The sequence below is a fragment of the Epinephelus lanceolatus genome, chromosome 4 (genome assembly GCF_041903045.1).
Source record: "Epinephelus lanceolatus isolate andai-2023 chromosome 4, ASM4190304v1, whole genome shotgun sequence".
In the NCBI taxonomy this organism is placed as follows: domain Eukaryota; kingdom Metazoa; phylum Chordata; class Actinopteri; order Perciformes; family Serranidae; genus Epinephelus; species Epinephelus lanceolatus.
In genome coordinates, this window is record NC_135737.1 from 32,653,563 (window position 1) to 32,667,848 (window position 14,286).

Here is a 14,286-nt window from a genome sequence, read left to right on the forward strand (position 1 = left end):
TTAGATGAGCTAGGATGGTGTCTCCTGCTATTGCTCTGGCCTTCCTTCCCCTCCTGCTGACTATCATCATCAGGTGCCGCTTCTACTTCGTGCTGTTCTATCGGGCGGTCCTGGTCAGGATATGGAACGACTGTGTTACTGGCCTGAGCCGCGAGGAGCGTGCCTACCAGTACGTCCTCACTCATGCCACCCCTGGAGACCCCGACAGCATCCTGGACGCCTTCGATGTCTGGTGCAGCAAGGTGGAGTTCATCAGCAACATTGGGCCTAAGAAAGGTGAGGAGGATATTGACCTTACACAGAAATTTATCTGGTGACAGGCATGATTTTACATGATGTGTTTCGTGCGAAGGGAAAATCCTGGATCGTCTGCTGATGGAGCAGAGCCCTCTGACGGTGCTGGAGCTGGGCGCCCACTGTGGGTACAGCACTGTGCGGATGGCCCGGTCTCTACCCCTGGGTGCCAGGCTCTATAGCATCGAGATGGACCAAAGAAATGCTGCTATCGCTGAGAAAATCATCCGTCTGGCAGGGTTTGACGATGACACGGTGAGAGAGCAGAAACTTAAACATTATAGCCTATATATCCATGTGCTAAAGGCCCAATGACCTGCCTACAGAGCATCACCTTTATTTTTTACATAAATCCCTGTTTTTCTGTGTTTCATGTATTGAATATGGAGAGTTTTATACCAATGAGACATCGATGCTGTGTGTTCCACAGGTGGAGCTCATTGTGAATCCATCTGACGAGGTGATCCCTCGGCTGCGGTCTGACTACGGTTTGGAAAGGCTAGATTTTGTCTTCATGGACCACTGGAAGAAATGCTACCTCCCTGATCTGCAGGTGACTCAATAAATTATTAGAAAGTACATTTACATATGAATTAAAGGTCCAGTGTGTAGGATTACGCACAATATATTGGCAGAAGTGAAATCTAATAAAATACGGATGTTTTCTTCTGTGTATAATCACCTGAAAATAAGAATCATCATATTTTTGTTACCTTAGAATGAGTTTATACCTACATAAGGAGCAGGCCTTGTCCGCAGATTCCAGCACAATACAGTGGCCAAGAAAGACAAACCAAACACTGGCTCTAGACAGGGACATTAATGTTTTTGCGTCACCGTAGTTAGCAGCTCCTCCACGATGAGCCAAACAGCATCAGAAAAACACTGATTTTTAACATGAAACTGCTTTATTCAGTATTATTACTGGTTTTAATCACCTGGTCTGTTTATTTTGGAGAGGAAGAGACCACTGTGAGTAATTCGGCTCAACACTAAGGGAATTCTAATAGAGATTTTAAACTTAACACATGGGATAATTTTCAGTTAGATGTAATCCGCACTCCTCACCGCTAGATGTCATACATACTGCTCCTTTAAAATCCTCTTTTATAGTTAACTGTCCTATGGCTGGTAGGAAATAAAAATATAAAGTCTTACATAGAACTTTCAGCTGTAGGAACCTTGATATTACCTAGTGTAAGTAAACGTTGTCTATATTAGTAGAGTTATGAAGATAAATTGTAAGTTGGCTAAAGCTTTAAAAAAAAAATTGAATCAGAAGACTAGGTTTTCACATAAGAGAAATTTGCTTTGATGTATTGGTGTATATTATGAACACAGCGAGAGAAAATGTAATGAAAATTAAAAGCAATTATTGCAAAAAAACAGAAAACAATGTATAAGGAAATTAGAATAAAAATACGAAAAAATACTATTAAAAAAGTGTGCAATATAGTCCAAGTCCAGCCTGCAACCCCTGCTGCGTGTCAGTCACCACTCTCTCTCTCTGTCTCCCCGTTTCACACACTGTCCTGTCCATTATAGGCAAAAAGCCCACAAAAATAATCAAAAAAATGAAAAAGCAGTTTTTAGAAGGATATCAAGGTGTGTTAATAATATAAATGCAACTGAAATTGTTCTTAAATTAATATCTTTTAGTTGGGATCCTCCCCATTGTTACCTGGTCAACTCCTTCAGCTACATGATACTGTGTGTGTGTGTGTGTGTGTGTGTGTGTGTGTTACAGATGCTGGAGGGCTCTGGTCTGCTGGGAAAAGGGTCTATGATCGTTGCAGACAACGTGCTGTTCCCCGGGGCTCCAAAGTTCCTCAGACATATTCGCAAGAGTGGCCTGTACGAGTGGAAGGTCCATCGGGCCACACTTGAGTACAGCAAAGGCATCAGGGACGGGATGGCTGAGCTGGTGTACCAGGGAATCAAATAGACTACACTGTTAGACAGATACACATTTTTGGAGTAGCGAGGGATGAACTGATGATAGTAAACCTTATGTAAAAACTAATCTGAAAGAAAATGTGATGAAAAACAGTTTAAATAATTCCCTGAAAAGCTGCATTCACCTGAAAATTGCAACCCTATGTGCACAACACTTGTCTTCATATGGAAATATTATCTACCTTTTTATTCCTGTTGGGGATCCCTGTCATTATCCTCTCCCACCTGTCTTTTAAAAGCAGGAAAAAGTCTTCAAAAAATATCACAAATTTTGAGAAAAAAGAGGATCAATTCATTAAATATGCAAATTAAACTTAATGATGTGTATTTTTTTATTAGTTTATTATAAATATCCTTTATGTACAAGTTCAATACTGAAGAAAATATTGGCCTTTAGCTGGGAAATGTTAACATTACCTGTTCAAATCTTTCCAGATATCAAATGTTTAATGGCATAAAGTGAACTGTGGACATCAGTACCACCCCAATCACAAATTTTATTACCACCAAATTCACAGATCTCTTTATCAGTACTGGGTGTATCCCAACACACACCCCTTACTTCCATGTTACATTTTGTGAGTGTGTTTTTTCAATCAATAAGATACTAAAATGTAGACAACAGAAAAACACAGTTTCATCAAAATTATTTAATTTAATACAAAACGTCAAGGCCTCTGTTCGTTTGAGTACAAATAAGCAAAGGCTTGGCAAGCAATCCTTTTAGATAAATATGTGAGTATCTGGATGGACACTGTTTTATGTATTTCAACTGACAGTCATCAACAGTAATGGCTGCTTTTACCTTTGACAGAGTTGAAAAATAAAAAATATCATCTTTTATTTAAATAACAACTGATGATTTGTCTGAATTATTTCGCAAGCATTTATGAAGATTTCACCACAAATGTGAAATCCGTAACAAAAGATTAGCAGCTAACACGACACTCTGAAACAGAATTGCACTATATGATATTTGTTAGTCTCCTTAATAGGTAACAAATTATTTAGCTGACTGAACTGTTGTTGGTGCTCAGTCAGCTGTTTGGAGGCTTTCTGAGAAGTGGCACATGATTGAGATATGACAAGGTCAAAGTTTAAATGAAAGATCACTGGGCTGATGGCTACTGTTGTCACCGTGTGGGTGTGTGCCCGACTGGTTACAAAACAGCAGGACCTTGTGTGTGAGTGAATGGGTGTGTGTGTGTGTGTGTGTGTGCTAGGTGGCAACGCTCACAGCATTTTACAACTACGTCCTGGGCCTTCAAAGGCCAACTGCAACTTAAAATGAGACACTTTGTGTTGGACTCACCCAACCTCCTGCTGGAGGACATCACGATGTAAGCTCGTGACTACTTTTTCTGTATACACAAATAAAAAATATATCTGTGTCACAGATTGAAGGAACAGCAGTCGTGTTTTATGTGGGGAGTAAAAATTCAGTGCCAGACAGCTTGATGGAGACTAAAATTGTCTTTTGTCTTAAATCATCCATTGGTCTTGGTCTTGATCGGGTCCCTCCATGTCCACCTGACAGAAAGAAACAGAGCTAGATTAAAGGCTATGTTTTCACTTTTTGGGGAGAAGAAAGGAAGCTAAAAAGGGAACAACAATTTTATGTAATTTAGAGTATTTTTCAGTGTATTTTAGAGATTTATTCATTGTGCCTTTAATTCAAAAATATCAATTAAAGGAGCAGTGTGTAGAATTTAGTGACAACAAGCGGTGAGGACTGCAGATTGCACCCATCTGAAAATTCTCCCATGTGCCAAGCCTGAACTTCCACTTAGGATCCCTTCAGTGTTTACTGCTCTAGAGATTTTTACAAGGAGCCAAAATCTGCAGAGGTCTCTTCCTCTCCATAATAAATGAACCAGAGGTTTCATTTATAAACATTGCGTATGCACAAAACAAGGCCTGAAAGAGGTGTATGCCACTTCCCACACAAAAGCTGTGATCTATGAAAGCAGACTTGATGGGAGAAACTTTGACCCATGCCTACGAACATTTTGGAGACGGGAAATTGGCGATGCAGATAGTGAGGTGAAAGCCTGAGTGTAGAAACCTCACATTTTTGGCTACCAGTAAACACACCGAATAAAGTGTGACATACTTTATTATGTGCTCACCTCTTTTCTCTGATAACTTAAGATCAAGACGATCAGGAGGTTTTTACCAAAATCCGGATTATCCAGAGGTTACCTCCTCTCCTACACAAATGACACGGTAATTTAAACCAATAAAAACACCAAATAAAGCAGTTTCACGTAAAAAAAAAAAAAAGTGTTTCTGACACTGCTTGTTGCAGAGGGGCTACTTACTATGGTGGGCGACACAAAAACGCAAATGACCCTATCGAGACCCAACATTTGGTTAGTCTGTTTTGGACTATTGGAGAAATATGGCTGTGCAACACGGTGAACTCTGTGGACGAGGATCCACTCCCTATGTAGATATAAACAACTCCTTCTCAGGTAACGAAAACACAGCAATTCTTATTTTCAGGTGATTATACCCTTAAGACAACATACTTGTTATATCCCCCTAAATCCTGCACACTGGTCCATTAAGTTACGTATATTTAAACAAATTCTTTTTTTCTTAACAGTGTCGAGCCATGTGAAAATGATACACTAGTTGCCCTCAGTCATTTAACGCTATACTGACTGCAGGGCAGGGAAAATACTTCATCATAATTCAAAGCACCTCATTAATCTCGCCATCATCAGGTGACTCATTGTAGTCATTCATCTCATCCATGTCCTGCATGTCCTCTTCATCTTCTGAATCTTCCTCACTGTCCTCCTCATCCTCGTCATCCTCCTCTTCCTCTTCCTCATATGCCCCCTGCGCCACAGTAAAGCCAGATGACATATATGAAGGAACCATGTTACTAGTACATGTGTCATAGTGTGGCATGGTGAAAATCAAGAGCAGCATTTTCATTTCAAATGCATCTGTTGAATAGATCTAAAGGACACATTACGTCAAAAATAGGTTTCCCAATGGGCATCAGGTTGTTGTCTTTCTCAGCAATGCTCTGCAGCTGTGGTAGAGATAGACAGAGAGCACATGTTAAGATGTTAGCATGGGGAGAGGGAGAAAGACCCTGTGTCTCAGCTGAGGTGTTTACCCATGTTTGGTGCTGCTGCTCCTGCTGATGCAGCTCCGTCTCGTCCACACAGGGTCGGTCAAGGTTGAACCAGAGGGACTCCGTTATCCGGGGGAAGAGAGAGGGGAACAGCGTGGACATGTCTGTCACAAGGGGACAACGACAAACACGGTGACAGTTAGCGACCCTGTGTGTAGCCCAGAGGTTTTAACGCTAAAATAAAAAACAATAAAGCCCTGGTTTTCTAGAAAAAGGGGAGCCAGAGTGTATGTGTCGATACAAACGCAATTTTAAATGACTAAGTAGTGGTGGAGGGACACGGTAACGTTCAGTTAACGCAACGTTAACACATCGCTAACGTACGATATTAAGTCGTCCTGTTTTTTGTTAACAAACAAACTCTTAAATGTAAAAGATAGCGACAAAAATGTGGTATTTTACCCGCTATTTGTTGCGTTATTGAAGATAATATACTTACCTGCCAGGCTATCGCTCCAGCTTTCAAAAAAATTCAAAACAACTCTAACCGGAAGTCGCTGATGTTCATCACTCAATACTTCCGGAGTCCTCTAGTCCTGTGTCACTTCACAATAGTTCCGCCAGGGTGGCAGCAGTAGAGCCAGGAAAGTGAACCAGAAACACGAATAGACTTTGGTAAGTATGTTAATAGTGATGTTAATGTTCTGTGTAGATAGTAATGCAAATATTCCCTGATGTAGTTTGTCGAAAAAATACTGATTAATATGTCAATCAACAGCGAGGGACACCTGTTGTTAACATAGTAAATGGTTATTATATGGGCATTTTCCTCCATCTGTGAACCTGAGTGTTAATTTTTCGACCAATAAATTGCATTGTAAATAAATATAAAGGTAGAAGACTGAATTTATTACGTTCATCTTTTGTTTCACACAGAGCATTTGGCAATAGGGAATGTAGGAACTAAAGTTGTTACCAAAAGTGCAGGTCCGAGTCATTGTTTTCAAGTCTGAAGTCTTCCCAAGTCCAGTCCAAAGACAGGACAGGCAAGTGCTGATTCAAGTTCCAAGTCAAGACTAACAAGTCCCGACTCTTGTACCACATCATAAACTTTGAGTTTCAAGTCTTAAATAAGTCGCAATGTGCTCTTCACCACCAGATGTTGTGCCATTTTAATAACAGGTAGCCTAAATAATATATTAAAATTTACAAATATCATGAACGCTTTTCAAAATTCGATTTTTTTTGTTTAAAACACATTTGTTAAAACAACTGGCTAATAAAAATAAAAGTAGGGCTGACATTGCACTTTCATATAGGCCTACCACTATCAGTACTACAACAGAATGAATTTTGTGTGTCTGTCCTGACTTCTTGTAAACTCATTTTATACTGGAAAAAATGTCCATAGATTTTCTCTTCCCAAATTTGCAAAATATTTTCTGTTCAACTAGTCTTCCTTGAAAGTGATATTGTATGTTGTTGCACACTTTATGTTTTATGTCTAAATGAAAACACTTAAAAACTACTTTAAATGCCATACTTTCTAATCTTTGCATGGGGAAAGGTGTCAAGTATTTTGATTTCAAAATGCTCAAGTTCAAGTGAAATCACGAGTCATTGGTGTTAAAGTCCAAGTCGGGCTGCAAGTCTTTCTTGTTTGACTCGAGTCCAAGTTATGTCATTGAAGTCCACGCTTATGCTAATGACAAACCATACTGGTGGTTTAATCTAAATATATTAATTATTAACCTTTATTTTTGTTACTCATCAATGAAATCAAAACGTACATTGACTCAATCTTCAAGTCCAACAGTGAGAAAGCTGTTGAACCGACACTTGTACAAATTAACCGCCCACTTCAGTGTGTTTGTAGCCTAGCGTTAAAAGTTTTATTTGAATCACGAGATGACCAACACAGATGCAGCAGAAACTTATCTTAACTGCCCCCTTTTTTTACTCCTCTTCCTGCCTTCCTAGGTCACACTAACATGTCACATCAAATGTCAAGTGTGCGTGTGTGTGTGTGTGGGTGTAAGAGAGAGAGAGAGAGAGAGAGAGAGAGAGAGAGAGAGAGAGAGAGAGAGAGAGAGAGAGAGAGAGAGAGAGCGAGAGCAAGGGAAGACCTTGAGATAAGACAAACAAAGATGTAATAAAATTCTGACCAAATACCCACCACCTCTTTCACATTCCTTCGTTCTATCTCAAGCACCCTCACAAATGAAGCAGACTTTGGACTTTGGAAACATTCACACACATATTTGTGCGCAGATGTGGCTTATTTGGTCTTGAGAAGTGTGTAAGAGGTGACTCGAGACTCCGATTTGTAGGATCATCACTTCAGGAAGGAGTCATTACAAGGTAATGTAAATCTGTTCATTATTGATTGTTGAAGTCTTCATTGGTGTCTAAATGAGATGCCACATGAAGTCATTATGAATACAAATAAATGTATTTAGGTTGTAGGGTATGTTTTAAATTCTGATAAGTGAGGGAAGGAGTTCTTCAGTTATTTCTGTTACATCTACAGTCTCTTTGTTTGGCTTTTTTGTGTTACATCCAGCAATGTAAATATATATATAGTTTATTTGTAAGTGTCTTTGCTCTGACTTCCCAGTTTTGGATGATTTGTCACATTGAAATGAGAGCAAAACTGAATGCTACAGAGGGGAAACAAAAACCTTTACTGCAGTGAAAAACCATCAGATTCTAATTCTTAAATAAAGCTGTTGCGTTTTAATGTTACAGGTGAGTTATACACCTGTGTGTTTCACGTCAGAACCTGAATAACAAATGCTTGTCTCAGTAGGCCAATGTCCATCAGATATTGTGTTACAGGACATTAACCTCATTACCTCTAACACCAGTCAAAGTTTGAGCTGACATAAATAGGTTTTGTTTGTAACCGATATACATCTCTCTCAGTCTGACTCACTTTGTCACATTGATCATTTGTTTAAAGGCTATTATATCACCAACTTGCTGACAGATTTTTTGTTCATTTTTGAAATGTTGTACTTCAGATTGTAATTTTTGATAAAGAAAATGCACTTTACATCCCTCAGCAAAACACTACAATTTCTACAATTCTCTGCTTATAGATTTTATAAAACTTAATGACAGAGTTTTGGTTGTTTTGTCCAAAGAAACTTTGTAATTATGGGAGTAACTGTGGGGGAAAAAAGGAGAAAACACAAATAATCACAAGAAATTTGTTTTTAAGAAGCTGTGTAAAGATAGGGGCAAAAAATGGGTATTTACGCTGCTCAACAAGTTCGCTTTATTTCTTTTCTTGAGCACATCTTGGGCAAAATCCTTTACTGTGTATAAAGATGGACGTGAGAGCTCCCCCTAGTGGCTGGCTGCCACTAGGCAGGCAATATAGGCCAGAAACCCCGTCCCCCTGGTGATAGCGGGAAATGGGCCACACAAAAAAAATCAAAGTAGCCTACACCTTAAGTTAATTTTTCCCAAAGATGGTTTCTGTCATTTTAGTTAGGTCTTATCATGCTGCTGTATGATCCAGTGTTATTTTGTATGAGTGGAAACTAGATACCGCAGCTCCTCTTCCCAATCACTACTGTGCAGACTGGCTCCAAATGACGTCACCAGCGCAGGATGCAAGTCCCCCTAGCCAGGATATTTTGGCTTCATCTTTGTATAGTAGGAGGAAGAGGAGACACGTGGTCCATCTTTATACCCAGTGACACAAAGTAAATTGTACGGTCCCAAAAAGAAAGCTGAGAAAATAGGGTGAATGAACATCCCTTTAGGTTATGGCCCTTCGCTGTGGACAGCAGCTGTGTCCTGCTTGTGCCAACACGGTCCTCCATCTTCAGAAAATAACAGTTAACAATATAACTGATGACAGCCATTTATCTATTATGCAGTGGATACATATTAAGTAAACAGTGAGGAGACGTTAAAAAAACGTTGGCAAAACACTTCACAGGCCCCCTCGTTATCACACTTCCTCCAGGAACTTGAGCATAAAAAGTCTAAACTGATTGGGATTAGTTTGTGGCACACACAGTGATTAAATAATGATATTAAAATATGTGTAATACTCTGTTACTTTAAAGAGCTCTGCTGTCAATGGACAACCAACAAGACAAGATACTGTCAGATCCAAATACCCAGACACCTGCTGGTTGGATGATATAAAAGTGACTGAGGTGGATAAAGTTCTGTGCTTACTCTACTTATCTAACAGGTTCAGTTATACCGCAGTAATATGTGTGACAAGTCTAATGAATGTTGAGTATTATAATTCCAAAAAATTTGGTTCAGTTGTGGGGCGTCGGTGGCTTAGTGGATAAAGCAGGCGCCCCATGTACAAGGCTGTTGCCACAGCAGCCTGGGTTTGATTCCAGTCTGTGGCCTTTTGCTGCATGCCTCTCCCCCTCTCTCCCTCTTTCATGGTTCACTATCTATCAATTCAAGGCAAAAATGCCCTAAAAAATATCTTTAAAAATTTTTGGTTCAGTTGTTATTACCTGACACGCTTAGACCTCTGTGCACAATATGTGGAACGTTTGATAACCAGTTTTTGTACCCTACGTTCACCTTTGGGGGTACCCCACCTATAAAGTGGTTTCTTCCGCCTTGCCTCCTCCCTTTTGCTGTTTTGCTCCATGGGAGAGGTACAGAACATTGCTCTTGTGGTACTTCCTGTGTTTTAGTGCTGTTAAGCTGATTTTAAGTTCCTTTTATGCTTACATAATCTTGTGTCCCTTGATTTGTGAAGGGGCCGGAGTTTGTATGGTTGTGTATGATGGAGTTTTTTTTTGTTTTCGCCACCTACTTTTGTGAGTCAGTGCTTAACTTCCATTTAGGGGAGGTGACTCACTGAGCCGTTGTCACTCATTTTGTGTAATAAACCTCTATTGGGATGCTAAAACCTGACCTTTACTACAGCAATGTCTGCCCACAATAAAACTACAGCTGAGGTACAGTCAGGTCCATAATTATTTGGACAATGATACAGTTGTCATCATTTTGGCTCTGTACACCACCACAATGGGTTTTAAATGAAACAATGAATACCTGCTTAAAGTGCAGACTCTCAGCTTTCATTTAAGGCTTTTTTCAAAAATGTAGTATGAACCGTGTAGGAATTACAACCATTTCTTCACACAGTCCCCCGACTTTAAGGGCTCATAAGTATTTGGACAAACTAACATAATCATCAATTAAACAGTCAGTTTTAATACTTGGTTGCAAATCCTTTACAGTCAATGACTGCCTGAAGTGTTGGACACATAGGCATCACCAGATGCTGGGTTTCTTCCCTGGTGATGCTCTGCCAGCCCTTTACTGTAGCCGTCTGCACTTCCTGCTTGTGTTTTGGGTGTTTTGCCCTCAGTTTTGGCTTCAGCAAGAGAAACGCATGCTCAATTGGATTCAGGTCAGATGATATGACTTGGCCATTGCAGAACATTCCACTTCTTTGCCTTAAAAATGTCTTTGGTTGCTTTTGCAATATGCTTCAGGTCATTGTCCAACTGCATTGTGAAGCATCGTCCAATGAGTTTTGAAGCATTTGGTTGAATCTGAGCAGATAATGTAGCCCCAAACACTTCAGCTTTCATCCTGCTGCTCTTGTCAGCAGTCACATCATCAATAAATACAAGAGAACCAGTTCCACTGGCAGCCATACATGGCCATGACATAACAGTACCTCCACCATGCTTCACTGATGAGGTGGTGTGCTTTGGATCATGAGCAGTTCCTTCCCTTCTTCCTTCTCTTGTCTTCCCATCATTCTGGTAGTTGATCTTTGTTTTATCTGTCCATAGTATGCTGTTCCACAACTGTACAGGCTTTTTAGATGGTTTTTGACAAACTCTAATCTGGCCTTCCATTTTTAAGGCTAACCAATGGTTTGCATCTTGTGATAAACCCTCTGTATTTATTCTAGTGAAGTCTTGTCTTGCTGACAAGAGCAGCAGGATGAAAGCTGAAGTGTTTGGGGCACCATTATCTGCTCAGATTCAACCAAATGCTTCAAAACTCATTGGACGATGCTTCACAGTGCAGTTGGACAATGACCTGAAGCATATTGCAAAAGCAACCAAAGACATTTTTAAGGCAAAGAAGTGGAATGTTCTGCAATGGCCAAGTCATATCATCTGACCTGAATCCAACTGAACATGTGTTTCTCTTGCTGAAGCCAAAACTGAGAGCAAAACACCCAAAACACAAGCAGGAAGTGCAGACGGCTACAGTAAAGGGCTGGCAGAGCATCACCAGGGAAGAAACCCAGCATCTGATGATGCCTATGTGTCCAACATTTCAGGCAGTCATTGACTGTAAAGGATTTGCAACCAAGTATTAAAACTGACTGTTAAATTGATGATTATGTTAATTTGTCCAAATACTTATGAGCCCTTAAAGTCGGGGGACTGTGTGAAGAAATGGTTGTAATTCCTACACGGTTCATACTACATTTTTGAAAAAAGCCTTAAATGAAAGCTGAGAGTCTGCACTTTAAGCAGGTATTCATTGTTTCATTTAAAACCCATTGTGGTGGTGTACAGAGCCAAAATGACGACAACTGTATCATTGTCCAAATAATTATGGACCTGACTGTATGAAGACTTTTGTCTGGTGTTCATCCATTCCAGGGATCAACAGCATCTTTACAGTGTGTTTTACTCAGGTTAGAGGTTACAGGGCATGCCTTTGATATGCATTTCAGCTTTTGACCAGTACTGTATGTTGGCTGTCATCCCATTATTTTTCCCACCAGTTAATGTATGTTAATGCCTCCCTGCTGCAGAGCCATGTGGGTCATCCTGGCCTTGCTGCTTGCCCTCTCCAGTGGCACTCTGTCTCTGGACAAACTCAACATGTGCATGGACGCCAAACACCACAAAGTAAACCCTGGCCCTGAGGGACAACTTTATCTTCAGGTGATGAACATAAATGTCTCAAGCAAATCAAATGCTGGGGAACTGGGATGTTTTTTTCCTTCTGATCATGTTGTCACAGCCGATCCAGACGTGGGGCAGAGAAAAAAGCAGCATAAAATGACCCTTCTTTCATCCTCCTCTTTCCAGTGTGCTCCGTGGAAAGACAATGCATGCTGTACTGCCAACACTAGTGAAGAAGCCCACGATGATAACTCCTACCTGTACAACTTCAACTGGAATCACTGTGGTATCATGAGCCCTCAGTGCAAGAAACACTTCATACAGGACACCTGCTTCTATGAGTGTTCACCACACCTGGGACCCTGGATACAGAAAGTGTGTATTGTGCTCGCTCTCTCTCTCTCTCTTCTCTCTCTCTCTCTCTCGTATCTGTGTTTAGCCAGTTGCAACACTAGATGGCAGCATAAGAAGATGAAACGACTGAGAGGCAGGCCAATTAAATCCACATACAGGTTGTTGCCAGTGTCATCATAGTAATAAAAAAAAAAAATTAACCAGCAGATCGAGTTCTAAATAGAGACTTTGTAATGTGCCCCAGTTTAATTTGTGGACGCTTTTTATAACTCTCCTGACGGATCATATTGTAACTGTAAGGGCAGAGAGTTTAATTCTTGTCATACACTAATCAGCCAAAACATTAAAACCACTGCCAGGTAAACCAGGGAACCTTTAGTCCAATGACATCTCAAGACATCGACCTGGTCTTCAAATTCCTGATATCCCAATCTGATCAAGCATTCCTGGGACGTGCCAGCACTCCAGAGGTTCCCTCAATTCACAGTGGAACCTCCTTGAATCTGACTTGGCTCTGACCTGTTGAAGCATGGACATCTGGGGGATGTCTGGCATCAGGGCATTGGTGGATCCCTTGAGCCCTATGGGTTGTGAGGTGGGGTACCGGCCCGTCCTACAGTTGCCAGATTAGATTGGGATCTGGGGAATGTGAAGGCCAGGTGGATGCCAGGAGCTCTTTGTCACATTTCTTTGGCCACTCGTGATTTGTTTTTATGTTGTGGCATTGTCCTTACTGGGGAGGCCACTGCCTTTGAGGAATGCTGTTGCTATGACGGGGTTACTTTGTCTGCAATGGGGTCAGGGGTTGGACCCAAGGTTTCCCAGCAGAACACTGGATTGTAATGACACGATCAATGTTATTCATGTCATCGGCCAGTGGTTTTAATGTTTTAGCTCATTGGTGTACATCACTTGTGTTCTGAAATTATGGATCATACAAACTAGTCAATCGTGTGTGTGTGTAGGTGGATCAGAGCTGGCGTAAGGAGCGTATCTTGGATGTGCCTCTGTGTAAAGAGGACTGCCACGAATGGTGGGAAGACTGCAAGAATGAGATCACCTGCAAGACTGACTGGCACAAAGGGTGGGACTGGAGCTCAGGTTGGTATATGAACACACACACATGCATGCACACACAGACCTACTCAAAATAATCATACATTTGAATCCACATTAACACACTTGTCTTACCCAAAAAACACTTTTGACTATGTGCACACAGTACCATGCAGTGACTCACTCATAAACACATACAGAGATCTTCCATTACACTGCTTTTACTTGTTGCCAGGTAATCACTAAATTTCAATGCAAATTCCTCCCCTCTGTCTCACCTACAGGTACCAACCAATGCCCTAAGGACAGTAAATGCAGAAAGTGGACCGAAGTTTACCCCACACCCAAGTCCATGTGTGAACAAATCTGGTCCAATTCCTACCTTTATACCACTTACACCAAAACCTCAGGACGCTGCATGCAGCTATGGTTCACTGGGGAGAACCCCAACAAGAAGGTAGCCGCGTACTACCTGAACAGTGCACAGCCAGGAAAACAAAGCTTTGCCTTGACGACTCTACTCCTCCTGGCTTTTGCATCTTTCTCTGTAATGATGCACTAAAATGATATCATTGACCTACCCTGTATCAGCTTTGAGGTGCCAATAAAACTGCTTTCAAATGCTCCTCTTGTCTCCTTTTGAGTCACTTAGTCTCCTAA

At 40.8% G+C, this 14,286-nt stretch overlaps 3 protein-coding genes across 4 annotated transcripts; 2 read left to right on the forward strand and 1 right to left on the reverse strand.

Annotated features, from left to right (window-relative positions):
* On the forward strand, window positions 1-2,750 carry tomt (transmembrane O-methyltransferase). Its single transcript, XM_033630701.2, has 4 exons — window positions 1-276; window positions 353-549; window positions 725-847; window positions 2,042-2,750. Exons 1-4 carry the CDS (start codon window positions 15-17, stop codon window positions 2,237-2,239), a joined length of 780 nt encoding a protein of 259 aa, XP_033486592.2. The 5' UTR covers window positions 1-14; the 3' UTR covers window positions 2,240-2,750.
* Window positions 2,751-2,885: 135 nt separating this feature from the next.
* anapc15 (anaphase promoting complex subunit 15) lies at window positions 2,886-5,940 on the reverse strand. Its single transcript, XM_033630702.2, has 5 exons — window positions 5,841-5,940; window positions 5,384-5,505; window positions 5,237-5,296; window positions 4,957-5,097; window positions 2,886-3,780 (listed from the first exon to the last, which is right to left on the reverse strand). The coding sequence occupies exons 2-5, from the start codon at window positions 5,501-5,503 to the stop codon at window positions 3,733-3,735; spliced, it is 369 nt and encodes a 122-aa protein (XP_033486593.1). The 5' UTR covers window positions 5,504-5,505; window positions 5,841-5,940; the 3' UTR covers window positions 2,886-3,732.
* A 1,595-nt stretch (window positions 5,941-7,535) lies between these two features.
* On the forward strand, window positions 7,536-14,251 carry folr (folate receptor). 2 transcript variants are annotated; one of them, XM_033630877.2, is made up of 5 exons: window positions 7,536-7,702; window positions 12,123-12,255; window positions 12,403-12,591; window positions 13,536-13,671; window positions 13,911-14,251. In XM_033630877.2, exons 2-5 carry the CDS (start codon window positions 12,127-12,129, stop codon window positions 14,186-14,188), a joined length of 732 nt encoding a protein of 243 aa, XP_033486768.1. In that variant the 5' UTR covers window positions 7,536-7,702; window positions 12,123-12,126; the 3' UTR covers window positions 14,189-14,251. The 2 variants fall into 2 exon arrangements, with proteins under 2 accessions (XP_033486768.1, XP_078023272.1); XM_078167146.1 differs by lacking the exon at window positions 7,536-7,702 and adding an exon at window positions 9,925-9,984.
* Window positions 14,252-14,286: the final 35 nt, after the last annotated feature.